Genomic DNA, 21,224 nt, shown 5'->3' on the forward strand with positions numbered 1-21,224 from the left:
CAATGGAAGCGTTAGCTGCACACCTGACAGCACTAACAATGCTAACAGAGCACCAGCTAACTATCCCATATACACTTTAGATACAGCAGTTACACTAGTTTTCCTTCTTTGGTTTTCCAAGACCAGAAATGTAAGATGGAGCAGTTTCTGCTGCTACACACAAAAACCTTTTCCTTTTTTTTTTTTTTTTTTTTTTGTATAACATACCTGACCAGCACAGAAACTTCTAGGCTAAAGTTTCATCACTCTCTGCATAGTACATGTTGGAGATATGAGGAGTGGTGAGCAAATATCTGTTACCCTGTGGAGCCTACAGGTGGAGCTGATGCACTCAGAGCAGAGTGAGAGACACAGTAAAACCACAGTCAGAGAGAGTGAAGTGTTACAGTTCAAACAGAGCTGTGATTGGAAGTGTCTTATGCTAACTATATTTTGACTGTAACTGTAAACATAATGATAACTGTTGGGAAACGTTTCATGGGTTCAGAGCTGAAACCATCAGTGTGTAGTTGATAAGCCTCGTCTGCAGCGTTTGATCCTCTTTAAAGCTGAACAAAAAGAGTTTTTGTCAGTTAATCCTCACTGCAAGTATTTTAGCTGCATACCACAACCTGCATGCACAAGCCTGCACTCAACCACTGTGCTGCATCCAAGCACGTGCTTCCACCGCTGATTTTTATCATTTATTTATTCCCCTGCTGTGTATATTGTCACATCTCAATAAAAAAAAGCCCAGATATGAGTGTGCTCAGAGGACCAGTGGAAAAACTGATTAACTAGATAGACTTGATGGTTGATGGTCAAAGCCATCACGCGCTCTCTCACAGCCATTTGCAGCAAAATAAGCAGTGTGTTAATGACAGGTTCTCACTGGCCTTTAAATCAGTCGACACGCGGCTAATGTTCATCTTAAGCGACCACTAAAAACTGTAAACAAACACGGACAGAGCTCTTTTTTCAGAATTAATGGTGCAAAGGCATTCATATGCAGCAGGTCAAAACATGAAAAACAACAAAACAGTGGTAATAAAACTATATTTTAAAACCATACTTCATCACCCAATGGCTATTTAGATAGAAAACAAGGCATTCTGATCTTTACAAAAAAACGGTAACTAAAAGAGAAAAATGACATTATACTGTAAGTATTCCAACAGCTGTTTTGCAGCCAAAGTGTCTTCAACCCTGTTTCTAACTTCTAAGGTGCTTTTCTTTAAACCATCAGAGCCCTCGTGATGGTGGGCGTGTGAGAACCTGCTCTGTCCACCTACCTACCCATTAAATTCTTTTCAGCTGACTGTACTTAATACAAGAAGGGCTACACTCTCTTTATGTTCTGTTGCCATGAAGTCACTCTCAGTCTAGGAGACTTTTTAGTTACAAAGTAAGAGAAATTGAATGTTTCTGACTCAATCAGGAGTGTGAAGATGACACCAGAGACATCTCTCTCTCTCTCTCTCTCTCTCTCCCTGAGCTGTCCACAGTGACTCAGCTACAGTAAATGTTTCACTTTCTCTTCCTCCCTCTCTTCCTCTGTGGTGAGAGAGCTCCCACTTTCCTGCAAAGCACTTAGGCTAAGTGCAATGTGCATGAGTGTGTGTTAGTGTAGGGTGAGTAATATTTCCAGATTAGAGATGTAACAATGTCACAAACACAAACATTGTGGTAACAGGTCTATGGTACATTAATGGACCATTAAAAAATACAACGGATGTAGCTCTCCTCTCCTCCTCATGGAGCTACAACTCCATGGTTAAATCCTAGAATTAGTCCAGAGATTTTTTGATGGTTTTGAACATCAAAAACTGTAGATCAATTGTCAATAAACCTTTTTCCGACTCAAACACTAGATCTGTAAATGTAGAATCAGTGTGACGGTGTCCAATCACGTGCACAACGTCCTGGTTTGCTTAGACTTCTATTCCCTTCTTAATAGTGTTCCTATTTACAACACCGGGTTGAAATTGTACTAAAGATCACATTGATTATTATGATCTCGTGACAGTTACTGTGTACTGCTTTTATTTTATTTATTACTCTCTTCATTTAAATGGTATTAAATATTAAACTGTATAAATGGACAGACATTTTCTTTTTTGTGTTCACATTAATGTAAAAACCTCCCATTAACCTCATATTTTATTTTTTACTCAGTAAGGTTGGTATTCACAAATTTAACATCACATTGGTATAAAGATGAATGATATCATATATCAAGACTTGATGAAGCCATGAAATAAAATATGTGTACAATCAGTTCTTGAGTCATTAACACATTTCAATTATTCACATTGATTTACTCCATGCTGTAGGTGGCGCTGCTCCTTTCTTTCTCTACCTCATCCATTAAAAGACAGTTAAAAGACTACATGACCAACCCAATCCTGAGTGCTGTGCTTTTTTTTTTTGCAAATCACAAAGGCCCTAACACACTTATGCCCACCCTCTGGCAGGTATCTGAGGCCCACTGAGGTACAGTGTGGTATGCATGAGGATTTATAGTTCAGAAAGTCGTATTTTAGACATTTTCAGTTACAAATCTAGACATGCTACAAACACAGGTGCTGAGAGTCGTTCCGGAATATCCCACAAGAGGAAACAGAAACGTCCTAACCCGTAACCTTCTGCTGAGCTAACTGTAAGTCTGCTTGAATGTGGGATAAAAAAATTAAAAAAAAGATTCCATTGGGTTTGTTGCTCATAACTGGGTTTTTGGAAACATACTGTACAAGAGCCTTTCTATATCTCACATCTCAAAAAGAAAAACTTTCCTGGTGAAAATTACAGTCACAAAAGGAATTACAGATCTGCTGCTTTGGAGCAGGATGTCAGTTATGTTTACAGCTGCCTTATAGCTGCCTACAGAAGGACCTTCTTTTGACCAACAGTGTGTACACACTACAGACAAGTTTTCACTACGTGCTTACACCACGTGTCAAACACAAGGCCCGGGGGCCAAATGCGGCCCAACAAGCCATTTTGTGTGCCCCGGCGGCGGTGCGGCAGTTTCTTACCTAAGAAATTGAAAGTGAGCAAATGACCTATGAACTGGTACTGGTCCGCAGACCGGAGGTTGGGGATTGTTCTATACAATCTTCCATTTACAACCGGCCCTTCAACAGGAACTGTATTGCTGATGTGACTGCTGGTGAAACTGAGTTTGCCTTACACTGTCTCACATCGACACACAGTAGTCTGACATTTCTGCCTGTGAGGCTTTATGAGAATACTGAAGCACAATTAACACACCATCACACCTTTTTTTCAATTTCACACCTGTTTAAACGCAAGTTGTAATTTTGGGCGGATTTTCACGGTGGTGATTTGACACCAAAAATATATTTCCTCACTTCACAGAAGACTATTCCCAAAATACCTTTCTTTCCAAAGTCTCCAAACTGTCAAGCTCAGCTTAAGACAAGTGGCAAAGGAAGCACTGCTCAAGAGCAAATAAAGCCAAGAAGACCGAGGATGGCCATTGGCTGGTCTATTAATAGAACAATATTCACCACAGGTTCATAGCTGTGTTTGCTAAATTTAAACGAAACAGATGATTTTACAGGCCTAATAAAAAAAAGCACTTTAGTCGTATATGAAACTGACGCATACAAACTGAGCAAGTCACATGTGACTCCCACTGAAGGTTACCACCGAAGGTGACTGTAACATATTTTTTCCACTCGTTTTTTCTTTAGTCCTTGTCTTAACATATTTTTGCAGCATTACTCATTATTATCCTTAGAAACTCAGCTGATCACTTGCAGTTTTAATCTGTAGTGTCTTTGTTTAGCTCATGACATAAGTCTTGTTCAGGGAGTAAAAGAAAAGGTCAGCGCTCTTTGAGTCTGCAGTATAATTTGCAGAGTAAACTTTTCTGGTCAGGTCAGATTTTCCACACTCAAAAAGTGTCCATGTGACATAAAACGGCTGCTTTTCTGAAGGACTGGGTGTTGGTTGCTCTGACTCCTCCGTCTGTGTGCTGCCTGGTGCAACTTTTCTGCTGCTGTTCTGAGCTTTTCAGGGGATGAGAAAACGCCAACGTACAATGGAGTAATATTTTATTAGTGTTGTTGAAATGTTATGAATAAATGACAATGTTACAAAATGTATACAACTATGTGGGTATATTTCTTCTTTTCAATGATTTATGTGTGACTTGTGGTAAAATTATTTACTTCAAGTTCAACGTGCACTAATGGCTCCCTGTTCTGTCCAAATGCTGTGCCATCACAGATGACTCTCACAGATGACTCAGTCTGGGAGGAGGTTTATGTGTAGCACATTTATTTTTGAGCAATTATCAGAGTAATCCAGACGGCATGATTTATATGTGAACTGACAGGTCTTTCCATTGGAACAGTTGTTATTTTGGCAAATGTGCATGGGTACGACATCCAAAGTGTCTTCTAGCATTAGCCAGAACGACAGCGCTGCGCTCCAAAACTGTAGAAATGACAAGCACAGGGACTCACTGCTGGTATTAATGTGATCTCTGTCATGTCCTCGCATTTTCTGTCCTGGGCTTGAAGACAGGTCCCCAAAGTGAAATGAGCAGCAACAGCCAAAGCATCCAGTCATCATACTGGCTAAAAATGTGTTTGAGCTTGAATAAAAAAACCTGACCTTAGATGTGGAAATGTGTGTTTGCATGATAAGTTTCAATGTATTTGTAAAATATATATCCTTTTATTTATAAACATATACATACGTTTTCACCAGCTAAGGTGTAAACTATGTGGATTTTGTCATTCAAGCCTTAAAAATATAAAAAATACATACTCTAAATATTCTGTTTCCTAATAGTTTTTGATTATTTGAGTCCATTACCAAAAAATAGCTAAAATATCTAAAACCGATTCTTGAACCTGTTTAGCTCCTGCATCTCTGAAATTGTGTTTCTAAGCTTTTTGTGTCAAGTGTCAATCATATCATTCTTGTTAAAGTCATGCAATAATCTCCCAATCACAGACTACAGTGCTCACCAGCTAATAGCTAAAAAAACACGCATGTTTCAGAACTATTTGGTTTCAGTTCTGGTTCTGTAGTTGGTGTGACAAAGCCAACACCAGAAACTCTGAAGTTAAAACAAACATACTGTGGTTAAAATAGTGTTCGACAACAGTGGCCCGATCAGGGCCACTGTTAACAGTCATTTCTAAAACCCAAACCAAACAAACTATGATTATTAAATGATCAAATGGCTCTCTGTTATTCTTTGGACATTTCTTTTGTTCTTTAACACAGATCTGATGGCTCATATCTTCACTCTTTACCTGCCGTCTGAACTACTGCTCAGAGAGAATAAACAAAAATGTCTCCGTCATATTAGTGCTTACAATCTGTGTCACGTTTAATTTACCACTGCACTTGTTTAAATAATAGCTACACCTCGTCTAGAGCGTGGGCACCTGTTTCCTCAACTGCTGCAGCTTGTTCGCTGCTTCAAAGCTGTTCTTAACAAGTACCAGAGTTTGGCGCTTCCTTCTTTTCTTTTTTGCTGTCAGCTGTGATGTTTTTCCCCACTTTCATTGTCTTAAATTAATCTTTTTCACTAACTAAGATTAAAATCAGTTAATGAATCAGTTGAAAGACCAAACAGCAGTTCTTAAACACTGACTGCTAACGTTTGGTATCACCTGGGACTGAACCAGGCATCTGAACATGGCTCCGCCCCCCAGAGACATCCGAGTGCCAAGGTGAAATCGAACCTGCCTCCAGGAGGAATGTTTACCCCGGCTGAACACACACTCTTTTCTCTCAAAGACGCGTCAGTGCTTTTTCTGCCTTGCTCCGGCCGTGTTCAATTTGAAAATTTGGGACCTGCCTCAAACGAAGGACCCCGTGATGTCAAGAATAGTTCTTTTAAAGACACACAGACCAATTATCTGTGTGTGTCCAGCAATAACCAAGCTGCAGAAGGAAAGATTGAAGGAACGAGAGAAAAAGATCCCACGGATTTTGTAAATTACTCGAGCGAAATGAGGTGCTAAGACCTCTACGTGTAAACAGTTTGTTGCACACATACACACATTTATGTATGTGTGTGAGTTTGTGTGTACTATTTAAAGGGGAGTGTGAAACATGAGCTGCTGCAGCAGCAGCAGCAGCATCTATATCACTTCCTTGGATTACAGCTCTCAGCGAGGATAAACGTTCTCCTTCAGGCCGCCTTTTCAGGTGAATTACAAAACAAGATTGGATGAACGTGTTTTCTACAGAAAAACACATAATTTATGCTTTTTTTTAACAGTTTTTGTTTGCTCCAGCCTCAGACCTGCACAGGAATAAGTCTATAAGGCAGAGTCAGGATTTTAACTCATTAAGGAAAACTCACTTTCCTTTATGTACTGTTGGGTAATGATGTCATAATTGGTTAGAAAACCAGTTCCATTTAATGCAACCTGTCCCTTTAAATGGAAATAATGGAAGTTCCATTAATTCTTTTTACTGGACATATTTATGTATTTTTATCTACTGAGATTAAAAATCGAATTAAAAAAAATCGATTCAGTTTATGGGGTGATGGCAAATTTGACATTTAGAGGAAGTAAATTTCACTTTAATATTTGATATAGTGCAATTTTGACAGAGTCCCTGAAGGGTTTCTTGTATTAGTCTGGATCACAACTGTCTCCACTATTGGAGTCTTTAAACAGACATCCAGAGACACTAACTTAGGACCTTCTAAAAATTACACTCACGGAAGTGCATTTTTATTAAATAACATTTTCAAAGCTATTACTCATTAAAACAACGTCATCAGAGTGAAGGAAAAGGAGACTCCAAACACCTTGCAGTTCCCTCCTGAAGGACTCTCTTTACCAGTGACATTTCTGGCTGACTGTTTCGAAAGGACGCAAAAGAAATCCACAGCGGATGTCAGTGACTTCAAATCCAACATTATCATTTTCCAATATCAATATGATTAGGATAAAAGGAGAAAGAGAGTATTTCATGTCGGTGACTTGGATTTATTAGCTCATATGTATCTATTAGCATATGAAGACAAACCAGATGATTGAAACAGCTCTGTACTTATGGGTTTTCTACTACAGTACTGTCACAGTGTACAGTGTACACTGTGTACAGTGTACACTACTGTGGATCTGTGAAACGTAGCTCATCTACTTCAGAATAAATCCACTTTACACACTACATTACGGTGTTTTCCAGATGAGGTCAAATTGGATGTATTCTAATTCTGGGTTCCTACCATAAATAAACCACTGGTCTGGACAACTGACCATCAGGTTTTAGTGGCTTATTTCCAAATCTACAAATATTGGTCTTTTCCCATAATGCCATCCAGCTAAGATTCAGTTTAAAATAAATGTGTTTTTTTTTTTACTGTGGATCTGTTGTTTTTAGTTTAATATACAACCAATTTCTGTATGAAGATCGCAACAGACCAAAAGTGACAGACCAAAAAGTACCAACACATTATAACTGAACAAATAAATGACCAAATATTTGTTTTAATAACTGTGTTTCTCTGCTTTGTACTAATGAACTTGTCTTTTTGTTTTGTTTTGTTAACACAAATGACACCTCAGACCCTGACAGCTTAGTTTCAACAATAAAAATGTCAGTTCCCAGGGAAGCTATTTATTATAGGACAATATCTAATGGTGAATTCGGAGTAGATCATTTAGATTTCAAAATAAGACTTGCATGTTGATAATGTTATGTGCAAAATATAAAAAACAATAAATTAAAAACTTCATTACATGATCTCTAGAAGACTAACATTAGAGTCCTGTGTTGAACGCAGCCTCTCTCTCTCTCTCTCTCTCTCTCTCTCTCTCTCCGTGTAATTCAAGTAGGAAGTGTAGTTTTTCTCTCCACCATCTTTTTAAATGAGCTGACCTTTAGAACGAGTTTCTGTTCATAAACACACACACGGCTGCAGCACCTGGTCCACACACACCTGGTCCATTCACAGTCACCGTCCAGAGTCTGCAGAAACTTTCACAGTGTAATGAACCTCACAGGTGGAGGACAATCACACGCACAGACGCAGGTTCTTACCTTGTATGTGTTGGTTGACCACACTCTCCAGCCGGTCGAGTCTCTCGATGATTCGGAGCGTGTCTCCTTTCTTCTCCGCCTCTAACTTTCGCTCCGGTAAAGGCATGGGCACGTTGATGTACATGTTGGCGATGTAGTTTGTAACCCATCCCACGTAGAGCAGGCAAACGATGTTGGTCATGCCGCTCAGGATCACGCATGTGGACACCAAAGTTTTGGTTCTCCTAGTGCAAGCCATGCCGACATCCCTGCACACACACAGCCGGCGAGCCTGCGCTATCCCCCAACACCCGAGCAGGGGGCGAGAGCCGCCCGCAAAGAAGAGGAGAAGGGGAGGAATGTGGAAGTTAATTCCAGCGACTGAGGAACTGTGCTTTATTCCGGGGAGCTGAGCCGAGACTGGAGCAGCGCTGGTGTGGTTTACAGCAGACGCGCAGTCAGTGGATCAAATATCTACAGGTGAAGATCTCCTCAGCCTCTCCTCGGATCCTTTGTGAACCTGCGTCTGCTCCAGCGGCTGCATTCGCGGTTCAAGAAATGAGCTGCAAACGCGGAGCATCCTGCTGCAGCCAATGGGAGGGACGGGGAGGACTGACAGCCTCCTGCTGCGCTGCTGCTCACCGTCAGAGTGGAGCTGAGCGCACGACACAAATACACAGGGAATGAATGAATAAATAAAAGTATTTAAACCACTTTGTGTCCACGTGTTGGTAAATGAGCGTCGCAATAAACACGGAATCTGGACTGGAAACACCGATGGTACAAGAATTGTCAGAGTTTGAAACGAACAGATGGGAGTTATTGTTTCCGATGAGTGGAAACGATGGCAGCAGATGGACGAGACACGATACACTTGCTCAGAGGCGGTCCTTTCCTACTTGGCTGCAGGGGCAGAGCCCCGTCTCAAACTGTTCCACCCCTTTCATTCTCCATCCAGAGGAAATGTTTTAGCTGTTGGACTAACAACCATTTGACACAATAGCAATAAAACTCACATATGCAGGCATACACCACAAGGGACTGAATTAAAAAATAAGAAAAATACATTTAAAAATGAAAATCATCCAGACATCCATCTATCCATCCATTTTCATCTGCTTATCAGAGGCAGCAGTCTCTATGACCGCCACCCAAATCGGCGCCAACCGCCCTAACAGGGATTTAATCTTGCCCAGGAGGTGAACCCTGGGGTTCCACACCAATGACAGGGACATTGCCTCTGGGCCAAAGCACCACATCCAAAGACATATTAAATATAAATATAATAAGGCACAAATAGTTCATCATACCAGTAAAATCTGAACGCACTTCAGATAATGTATTTATGACTAGCATAGATTAGATGGATCCAAGCAGAATAAGAGACGAGGCTAGGAGGCCGAACAGGTTTCCCACCTCCCTTTCTCTTCTCTTTTCTCAGCAGAAGACCCTTATGTGGCAATAGAAAACTGACTGGGACAATGGATAGATGTTTGTTTGGGACAGGTGGGGCTTGACAATCTCTACTTTGAGAATCACTGCTCTAGTTAGCCTTTACTCTTGTGGTAGACATCTTCTGGGACTTAAATAAGACTGAGTGAAGCTGTTAAAAAAAACAGCTCCTAGTGAAAAAAGTGAGTAGTAAAAATTGAACAAAAAACTAGATCAATACAAAATGAAATGAAACAGTAAATACTTTAAAAGAAAAGAGCAGTATTTTTGTTCACAGCAGCAAACACAGTACAACAGATTGCAGTTTGTCTGCAAACGTCACTTCCAAAATCATCATATACAAAAAATTCTCCTTTGCATTGTTAAAGAGCCCATCCATCCATTAACGCCCAGATCATTCAAACCCACATTTCTCAACAACTTCACTGAAGCCCAGCGTCCGTGATGTCCCAGCACAGCTTCAATGAGGTTTAATCTCCACAGGAATGTTTGAAAAGAAAACCACATCAGAGGGTCTGGTATTAACAGCTGATTGTGATTTATTTAATGAAGTTTTAGAGGAGGCTGAGCTTCACTGCTGTCTTGAATGTGCCTAGCTGAACAAGGTACGTCCTGTTGGAGACACTGTGTTACTGCAGCGTAAAAATCTTTGGAAACCACTGATGTATACATATATAACACAGTGTTGAAAATAATACATAAAAATTAAATATTTACCAGAGTGTTCCAAAATGTGCACCAAAAGAAATGTATTATTTTGGCTACAGCTACATGATCAACAGCAACAAGAAGATAGTAAAGTAAAACATGATGTTATTCTAATCAGCAGGGAAGGTTTCTGATCAGCATTTTATGGCCACATTACTATAGAAATGTTAATAAAAAAGATATATCATGTCGTTTAAATATTATTATTAAAACCAAACACTGTAGTCACTGTTAAACATCAAGTGTATCCCCTCAACCAGTCCAGTCAGCTAATACTGTTAAACCATTGTACAGTCTGTGGGTTCAATATATAAATAAACATAAATGAAAAAAATCAAATCCATTATTAAGAGTGCTGAAGACAACAGGTAGTAAAAATGCATAATTAAGTTATATTCACCAAACATTATGGTGAAATATTTGAGAAAATGATTAAGAAAATGGATAAAAATCCACCCGATTCATGAAGCAGCCTAACCAGCTTCTGTCACCAGTGTGCAGGACTCGGTGCAGGTGTTCCTGTTTTGCTGCTGTGAGGTCTTTTTCAGACCAGTTGGAAGAAATGAGACTCTTGCAGAACTAAAGGATCAAATCACGAGACGCAGTCAACAAGACTGAGTGAGAAGCTGAGGTGTGGTGCATGGGTCATGTGATAGGTCTGGCTCTGGGCCAGTTGACTGTATAAGACATGGGATGCAGACGAGGGAGACTGCTCTCATGCTCCTGTAATTAGACCAGTGCAGGAGAAAGATAGCAGGCAGTCTAATTACAGCAGACCTGCTCTGTGGGAGCAGCCTGCAGACAACCTGGACCTGAGGAGCAGCAGTTTAACCTGGTGAAGCAAATTGGTCATTTTCCACCCAACTGTGCAGCATTGTGTGGGCTTTTTTAATAGCTTATGTCTCAGTTGTGGTTATTTTTGCAGCTCATACTGTATGTTCTCATTAACTAGAACCAAGAAATAAGAAAAATAAATGTAGCTATTGTGTGAGGTGGATCGTGATTCGTGGCCATAGTAACTCTCCAAATATGATGTGTGGGGTCAGTAAGGCAGAAGTCTGGATGTTTGTATTGTTGTGTGGGATGATTTTTCCTCCCTATCTTAGAGGGAGGCGGACATGTTATTTCTTGCACACCATTTTCGTCTTACTCTTAAACAACCCTAAATCTTGCAGCTCAATTCTCACTATATATAAAACATATACATATCCAAACTCCCTGCTACTTAATCAATTGATTTTTTTAGCACATTTCAACATTTGAAGACGGAGCGTCTTCGAGGATTTCAGTCCCTCCTTACAGTCCAAGAAGAAAAAAACCCACAGGTTTGGGTTAATTGGCCACTATAAATTGATCATCACTTTAACTATGAGTGTGTCTGCCTGTGTGTATAACTATGTGGCCCTGGGATATATTAGTGAGCAGTCCAGAATGTACGCCACCCTGACCCAATCCTGTTTTTAACAACCCTCTGGTGGAGTGCGGCCAAATCGAACAGCTGAAACATTTAGCTAAAAAAAATACACAGGCCAGAGCAGCAGCCCTGTGGTAAACGCTACTGAATACTGCACGGTTGTTGTATTCATTTTCACAGTATACCAGCAAGTGTCGCACGAGTGTAAAGTACGACTGTGAAAGTATGATAATTCAGAGCAAATTGCAGTTGATTTTCTTCTGTGCATCTTCAATAAACAGCGCAAGACAGGACAGTATTGAGTAAATCGAACGGCCAGCTGAAGAAGTATGACGCAATTTAAAAGAAAATCACATAAAAGAAAGGTGGCTTACTGTCAACTGCGATGTTCGTTGCATTTTATTTTGCTATGCAAAGATCTGCGGTGTGGGCCAATGTTCCTTCACAGTCCAAACAGAACAATAGACCACCTTCTCTTCCTTCGTCCTGTCCGTTCAGCAGCAGTCATTTATGGCTGTGAGATGATCAATGCAGCAGCATGCTGCCCATTCATCTCAGCTAGCAGACCTGCCAGGGTGAAAGGGTTTTTTTGGGGGGAGGTTGGCAATATGAGAAACATTTTCAGTATTTTAGTTACACTGATTCAACCAAAAGAACTTTTTCATTTTTATTCTCTTCATTTAATAAATCACGCTAACCCTCGGGAATGTACAGCAAGTCAATAAACTATTTCAGGAGATATTTGAGACTGTGACTTGGTATTTGTCCTTTTCAACAAAAAAGTAGGAAAGTTTATCCTTTGTCTGAGTTTGTGGTGTAACTGCGGGGGATGTTGTGCACATGGCATTGGCCAACCAGTGTCAGAGTCAGCTGATTAGTCAATGACTGCAATAATGAAATCTTTCTGATGAGTCAATGACTGCAATAATGAAATCTTTTTTTGGACAGTCTTTTTACGTCTGTTTACATTTAAATTCTGGTCGACATCCTCGGATTGTGCTTCATCAGTTTCTTACGTTTTGCTGCTGAATTTGTTAGGTAAAGATGAATGCAATTACAAGTAAATTAAAATTATAATGAGAAAAATGATCACCAGTCATAGTAAAGGGCAAACTGGTGATGAATTTGTTTTCTAACTCACAGGGTGGAACATCATGATGTATGAGTGCCTCTGTTTTCTCTTTATATTTTTGACCTTTTCTCTATAAAGGGCCCGACTGAAGAGCAAAACTCGACCTTGGTGTTGTGTTGACATCTCCAAAGCTGTGTTCACATATAACTGACGAGCCATAAGCAAGTGCTGGTGTAAAAACCTGCAACCTCTATCAATTTCCCTTGAATTGGTGCCAGGCCTCAGGGACATCCAGAGGGTGGTATCACGCACTTATAATCCTCACACTGATCCCGGCTGCTGTCACATCCCGTCTGAGAGAATGAGCTTCTTCTGTGCTGATTAATTACCATGCACGAGGTTATCCTATAATCATCACTGTGAGGTCCAAAGTGATGAAGCAAAGACACTACGGCCGGGAGTTCCTCAGCTGTGGAGACAGTGATCATTAATCAAACACCAACCGCACACTCCACACGGTGGAAGTCCTTGATAATGAAAGAGAAGATAAAGATGTAATTGTGGTAAATCTTTTCATCAGAGATAAACCCTTATCCAAAATGATTACAGATAATGTGTTGATAAAAATGGGACATCACTGAAGCTGAGAAGCCTGGAAGGGAAATCCCTCCATTGGAACAGCATCATCAAAAGGGTCCTGCTCTGCAGCTGACCCCGATGATTACCTCACAATCCTCCCATTAGACGGTAGAAATGGCTGACACAAATCCACCCTTCATACTGAGTGAAGGAGCTGACCCCTGACTCTGAACTCTCCGTGGGTGGAAGGAGGCTGCAGAGAGAGGAGCGATTTCCCCAGAGACACCAGAGAACTTTCAGTTCATTCACTTTGAACAGGTGAACATGAGTGATTGTTGTAAAGCAGCAAATACATGTCATTTAATTACATTATAGACCTATAATCCAGCGGGACAGGTAATTCATTTGGGTGTACACTGTCGGGCCGTTTGCTTTTGGTTATACGATATGTACATTCAAGCATGCTGCTGACAAATACAGAAAGAAATGAAGTTATGAGGTGCCATGCTATGCCACTAAACCATAAGATGTCCAAAATCCCATCAACAGTTTAGAAAAATATGTCATGTAGAGCTGATGGTTTGACAAAAAATAAAAAGTTTGCTAAAACGGAGATTAAAAAAATGGAGGTGGCTGATCGAATCAAAGGGTTAGTGATAGGTGAAGGTTTGTCAACAACATCAAATAGCTAAAAGGTTAGCATCAACATATATATATATAATTATATAATTTCCATGCGGCTGTGATGTGGAAACGTAGACTGAGGATCCAGACTCACATTTAGCTGAAGCCCGTGTTATTTATACAGCCCCTCATCAGCAGTGCTCTCCCAGAGGACTGTGCACAGTGAAAGTGCAGACCTGGTCGTAGCTCACTCTAATCAAAATCATTCACGATGCAAAGTGAAGTCCTGTAATACTTGATGAAACAAGTGAAGTGCGAGGAAGTGAACACAGCACATTACTTTGAATAGCTTTTGTAAATGGACATAATACAACATCACGTACTTCAACAGGTCATTCAGTAATGAACACTTCCTCTGAAGCTGACGGTGTAACAGTTCTAGTCAGGACTCAGGATGTGGGGAGATTCCACTCGTGTTAATTACACATCCATTTTACTGCCAGTGGGCTGCTGGAGTTTGAATTGGAGTTTGGAGATTTTGGACCACATATTTAATTTACTTGATGCTTGAAATACGTAAAGATACAGACAGGTCTTGTTGTCAGAGTCATGGCAGAATCCATTTCATACTGAGGTGGGTTTTAAGTTTTGTTGGGGTTTTTTTCATTTGTGTTACTAAGGCTCCTTGTCAAATGCAAAAAAATAATCCTCTCAAATAGAAACCACTCAGAGTGAAAGGCTACAGTATGCAGCTCAAAGCCAGACCTGAAAAGGAAGTGAGAAATGTGTGTTTTTCATTGTGGTAAGTGTTTACACAGTAATTAGCTCAGAAAATGTTGGAAAAATGATCATGAAATAAACTTTTCTATTCTATATATATATATGGAGTAAAGTTTAAGGATAAAGTCCTCTGAACTGTTAAAATTAAATAAAGTTCACAAACTCAGGGTTTTCTTTTTTTGATATAAGAAAAACTGAGTCAGAATAACTTGGTGAAGAATTGAGGAGCAGGAGGAGAGTCTATTCCTGGGACAGCAGGAAAAAAAAAATCAAAAACCTGAAATAAAAAAGGAGGAAACAAAGAGAAACATGAAGTGGAGGTGTAGCTGCAGCTCTGCTCTTTGTGAGTAACAGAGAGACTCAGAGAGACAGTGTTCTGAGGTTTCTGCTGGAATGTTCCAACTCAACTTTGAAAACACTCTGTGACAGGTTGAACAAAAACAAGTTACACAATTGTAAGAGCAAAAAAAAAAAAAAAGAAAAAAGAGAGAGAGAGAATCTTTGAAAATTCTCATGACACATTTCTGAGACAAACAGCTTCCTCAAACAAAAGAAGGACAACTCCTGCTGCATGTGTCAAAATATAATACAAGGCTGATAAATACGTTGCTGACTGGTCAATAAAACTGCATATACGTTCCACAGCCTTTGTCAGAAAAATACACAAAATCTTAATTTGCAATGGTTCAGAGAATGACAGGTAGAATGGTTGACCCTCCCGCGTGTTCAAATCTGAAAAAGTTTGAACACCCTTGTTCTAGATAATCTTAAACCCTTGGCATTCACTTGTCAGTTAGTCAGTTGTCCCTTCCATCAACCCTATCACATTAGGTCTTGCTGGTTTAACCAGAGCACCAATAATGAAAGATATTTATCATTAATCACCACAGACGGTCCTTGACTGACGTCAGAGTTCTGTTTCTACGGTGCATCATATCGCACCACGCTCACTCACCTACACTAACACAGTGATGTCATCGTAATCTGGGACATAAAAACATCAGAAGAGTCTGACTTTTGCTCAAGAGCCTTTATGAAGTACAAAAAGTTCCTTAAAAAACAACACAAACAAAAGAGAGCAAATGCAGCTCAGTCTAATGTATGGCGTACAACTAGCAAACGTAAACATAGCTGTATTCCACATAAAGTGCTGTGTGACAATGTATTCATCCACTCCGCTTGCCCTGCAAACTAGTGATAGATAGATAGATATATACACCCCATCCAAATGATATAAGGCATGGCTATAGAGAGGTGTTCCAACACTGACAACAACTGGAATAAAGAAAGAATGAAACCACCGTGCCCTCACCCAGGAGGGCAGAGGTTTGGTCAGCCAGGATTCCTTCTGAAGACAACACACTCTGTACAATTTGTTGATGCATTCAGTAATTTGCCTACTGTGCAGAACAAGTACGCTGAAACACAGCAACTTGAACTGGCTGCTGCTGTGAGTTTGATCTTCTTTCTGTAATGTTGTTAATCCCAGTGTTCCCCTGAATTATTAGTACAACTCAAGGTCAAATTACATCCTCAAGTATTTTGTTGCTGACCTTTCATTTTGTTTATGACCAGAATTTATTTCGTCCCTGAGGTACTTTCAGGACCAAGTCATTGTCTTGTACAGGGTTTATTGTACATCAGTGACCTCTTCAGTTATTCACTACAATTTCAACACAGCATCAAAAAATGTTGTATAACATCAATGTAAAGTAGAGGAAGAAAATATTCAATAGGTTCTTGTACCAGAACATTTCTTCTTACCTCTTGGACTGGCGATAAAGTTAAAATTATTGTACTTTCAATAGCTTAAGGTTATAAGTAATTTATTTTAAAAAGTAATGTGTCAAACTCTGGTCTGAGGCTCTTTGCTTCACTAAATAGTTTTTTCCCTGACAATTTGAACTTAAATGCAAATTAAGTTTGAGCCAAAAAATTGAATAAATCATAGGTTTTAATTCTTTAGGTTTGCAGCTGCCCTTTTATTTTAGTTTTATGTTTAGAAGCTAGGGCACACGTGTCAAACTCACGCCCGGGCCCAAGGTAATTATATTTGGCCCACAAGATTATATCAAATGTGTACCAGAGTTGGCCAGCCAGTATAGATATAGCCCTTATATACTGGCAGGATTTGTAGTGTTAGTGATGTATGCGTTATTTTATAGCACATACGTTTGGTTTTTTGTTGTTGGTCTGTGAAAAAAGGATTTCCACTACAAAAGAACTGGAAAGGCTACAGACAAAGAGACATAATAAGAAACAAATACCACTGATGTGTGTTCTATTTTAAATTTAAGAATCCAACTCTCCGTCCAGTCACCCTCGATGTAACTATTTTTGCATATATGTGCTGGGTTCCCTTGGCCAAAAGTGGCCCCAGGCCCAGAGTTTGAAAACCCATCTTTAAACCAAGTCTGGAAAGTCCAGCCTGCAAAGATAGACAGAACCTAAAACCGACAACCATTTCTTGGGTGTATTAGCAGTATATTTCAGAAACACATACTCTGTCTTAAACCACGAGGGAAACACCGCTGACCAGCAGTGTAAACAAGACACAATTCCCAAGCAAGGATTAAAGTGTGTATTGAAGTGTGGAACATCTGAGCGGCAACACCTCACACTTTTTGTTTTGCTGCCTGCTGCGGCTGATGCAGGAATAAACAAGTCTCAGGTAGAGCCATTAAAAAGTGTTAGCCTCATGTTTATTCATCCTCATTAATTTTAATAGACCAGTCATTTGGTGAGTAGCTTCACACAAAGTTGTACGAGGAATTATTGACCTTGTTGAAAAAGAATAACTTACATCTGGTTACAGCAGGCATGCCCTCAGAACTGTATAACAGTCTCTGGTGTAAAGTCGGTACTTCACTTTCATACATCAGTGGAACGTGATTTACACTTCAAAGCTGCACGGGCGGGGGGGGGGGGGGGGGGAGAAAGGAAGACAGGGGGGGAGGGAGAGAGAGAGAGCGGGGACCTAGAGAGATAGAGAGAGAGATGATTATATTTTCAGGTTAATAAATGAATGCTTCTCCAGTCTTGATGACCACCTCATGTTATTTACTCTTTACGCTTTTCAGTGTTCGTCTGGTAGTACAGCTGAGAGGAGGAACTGGGTCGGACAGGCCTATGGACAGGCACACCCTGGGTTTGAACCCTCAACCTTTCAGTTGAAAGACAAACTGTTCTATAAGTATAGATCTTCAGCTGTGAAACACCTCCAGTTGACTCCAGGAGTTACATGTGTAGGCGGAGACTTCACACATTTGCAGTTTCCACAGACGATGGAGCGTTCTTTGTTTTTTCGTTATTGTTTTTGCACTCATCTGGTAACTTTGGATTTTTATTTTAGTTGTTTTTGGTCACGGCAGAAATGAACAGCAGTAGCTGCTCCTCCACTACAGAGGAGAGGAGGTGAAGATGCTGCTTAGACCTAAAACACTCTGACCTTATTACCGAAATAAACAGCATTGTTTACCCTAATGTTGAACAGCACCTATAAGTCACAGAGATTGTGGGTTTTTCATTGTTGCCTGCTAATGTTTTAGGACTTGGACTTTCTATCCATCTATCTATCCATCCATCTTTCTATCCATCTATCTATCCATCTATCTATCCATCTATCTATCTATCTATCAACGAACCAATCAATTGATTAATTGATTGGTTCGTTGAAAGATAGATCTATCAATCAACCAACAGATTAATCAATCAATTTAATAATCACTGCATCTGAAAAGTTAACTATTGAAAAATCTGAATGAATGAATAAAAATAAGACCTTTTTTTTTAAATTTTTTAAATAACCCAGATAGAATCATTTCTCCAAAGAGATCTCAAAGACCAGCCCTGAAAAACTGTTGGTCCTTGAAACATACAATAAAACACAACAACATTAATACTGTTAGTTAGTTGGCGCCAGAGAGTCTGAATGAACATGAACTTCATTTATTGATTTGAGATCATCTACAGCTGCAGGGTGTCGACACCCGCTAACCCCAGATCCTACAATATCACAAGTGCCTGAACTTTTTTTATATAATATACAGAACACCAACTCTCTGACACATTTATTATTCCTTGGCATATGTTTTATTTTTGTAGTTGGAAACTGTCTCCACGGCTCTACACTAATAGCTGAGCAAAGAGCGTACCATCAGTGAGTGGTGCAATAACCGATTCAGGTCCACAAACGACGACAAACCAGATACGGAAAGCAATCAAGTTTTCCTTGGTGTCGAGGTTCGTCTCGGTCTATCTTCATCCACAACTCAGTCAGAGGAAAACATCCATAAATCACAGCGGAGCCACAGTCTGCTGACTCACAGAAAAAACACAGCCAAACAAAAGCTTGGTACCTGTATGTGCTAATTCAGCATCAGTCTCTAAGAAACTGTGAACCACTCTGCATGATGAGGGATATAAAGCCATATACACGCTCTACCTCTCAGCATAGATGTGCAGTTGACATAACCAAACATGGCAGGGGTTTGGATGGAGTGCAGTCAGAGAGAAACGTGTTTTCTCTGGTTTTAGCAGAATATACACTAATTGCAATTAGCACATGGTTTTAAATGGAGAATCACAGAGACTGTGTTTACACTGGAATAATGAACAGGCTTTTCATTTGTCTTAATTATGAGTTCTGACAGATGATGGGGCAAACATTTACAGGATGTCGTGCTCCATGTTGTCAGACCGGCATTAAGGTGAAATCCTGAGTGTGCTGTATCTCTGTCATTTTAATTTTCCATCATAAATCATGACATATTATTATTAAATACCATAGTTTTGTATGACAATAAAACAGATTAATAATAGATTGCAATTAAAAGTAAGTTAAGGTGAATTTGAAATAAGACTACACAGGTGTAAAAGAGTTTGTATTTGTTGTCAGATTATTCTTTGTAAATGTATATCGCAGAGGTGAACAAGAAACAGGCAAAGCACAGGTGTCAGTGACAACAGTGACAGTGGATTTTTCAGTTCCTGTGTTTGAGCAGCGTGACCGTGAACCAACATGAGCTGCTGCAACAGAGTCAGTTATATGGAGATCAGCCATATAGTGATTTGACCAGTTTTACCTTGGCTTTTCTAAATGTGACCTGTCTATATTTTTGTCATGAAAACGGGACATTTTTCTTTTCTGCATTGACCTCCGTCTTAGCCAATCATATCAGATCAGACATTGAGGAATCTAACAAGGCCACAAGTAACATTGGCGCATGTAATGTGTCAAAATGTCTGATGTTCAAACAGCAGAGAGCAGCGACAACTGCACTGTGTGAACAGCGTGGAGCTGATGGATAACTCTGCCCAACAATTTAGATGTGCTTTTGATGTATGATTCATCAGATTAAAAATAAGCTGTAAAACAAATGCTCAGAGTCAGAGAATCCCAAAAATAAAGTCCACGTCTGCTCTGACCTTGTGAGTTTCAATTACCCTCAATCAACACACCTGCACACATGTCTACAGTACACACAGATAACCATATATACATATATATATATATTTGGGTTACACACTACCACGCAAAGTGTACTTATTTTCAAAAACTACAGATGTGCATTTAGAAAAATTTGGCAAAAATAGCTTTGCTAGGCCAAGCATGTTAAAGTTTTTAAAAATAAAACAATAAATAAAATAACAATAATATTAATTATAATCAAACCTTGTTCCAAAGAACATAAAAATAAATATATATTATAATCATTATTTTTAATATATTATAATTTATTATAATTTGTAAATGAATCCAAAGGTAAACTAATGGCGGCTTACATATTTAGTTTACTTTTCAACTAATGATAGCAAACGTTTGCAAATCGATGACCAACACTTAAAGAAGCCACTTGATTTTGAATGGTATTATTTAAAAAGTCATAAAAGTCAGTACAAATCTTGTACTTGTTGCTAAGCTACGTTTAATCTCAACAGAGACTTAGATGTATGTATGTACAACAGATAAAAAAAATCAATCAGATTGAATGGGATGCAGTGGCTGATGTCAATCATCATTCCTCACAGCATCCATGTCAGTAGTGGTTGTTTATCCAGTAAAGTTAACTCCAAAACAAAACCTTGTTTAGGACCTTCTTCATTTAAATGTAAATCAGTTCATATCGCAATTGCTTGGAAACACATCTGCCGTTTGTAATTTGCAGGATCCACAGGAGATGTGGTTGTATGGTTGTGGTTGTATTACAATGTGAAAGGTGTTGCGTAGAAAAGAAGGAGCCGTGGATTAAAACCCTGTCACATTCTGACAGAGAAACAGTTAGACAACAATCCACCCAGCCGCACAAACCAGCAGCTTTTGTCCTTGAGCCATATTGAGCAGTAAAATAAAATTGTCTCTCTCAAACAACCCCAGTTGCTATGTTTGCAAATGGGACGTAATGTGATGTCTGCTTATACACTGAGCTGACTAAATAGCTTTTCTCTCCCTGCCCCCTACTGCTTCACTACGGGTGTTTCACACAGCTTGAACACGTTCAATGGCATCATCAATGAAACCTGCAGCCCACCGCCGGGCTGCGTTTAACAGCCCCGGCCTGGGTAAAGTTTGCCTGTCTTTCCCCCTCC

General features: G+C 39.7%; 1 protein-coding gene across 2 annotated transcripts in view; it reads right to left on the reverse strand.

The window, feature by feature from the left end:
* galnt18b (UDP-N-acetyl-alpha-D-galactosamine:polypeptide N-acetylgalactosaminyltransferase 18b) overlaps positions 1–9,097 on the reverse strand; it is an 83,849-nt gene extending 74,752 nt beyond the window's left edge. The window contains exon 1 of one of the 2 annotated variants that reach the window (XM_008337008.3): positions 8,029–9,097. In XM_008337008.3, coding sequence (XP_008335230.1) covers positions 8,029–8,266 — 238 coding nt within the window. In that variant the 5' untranslated portion in view covers positions 8,267–9,097. The remainder of the gene's footprint in view (positions 1–8,028) is intronic. The other variant, XM_025053548.1, reaches the window with a different exon arrangement.
* Between the last annotated feature and the right edge of the window lie 12,127 nt (positions 9,098–21,224).

Source organism: Cynoglossus semilaevis, unplaced genomic scaffold (assembly GCF_000523025.1).
Source record: "Cynoglossus semilaevis isolate Cse_v1.0 unplaced genomic scaffold, Cse_v1.0 scaffold1102, whole genome shotgun sequence".
NCBI classification, from domain to species: domain Eukaryota; kingdom Metazoa; phylum Chordata; class Actinopteri; order Pleuronectiformes; family Cynoglossidae; genus Cynoglossus; species Cynoglossus semilaevis.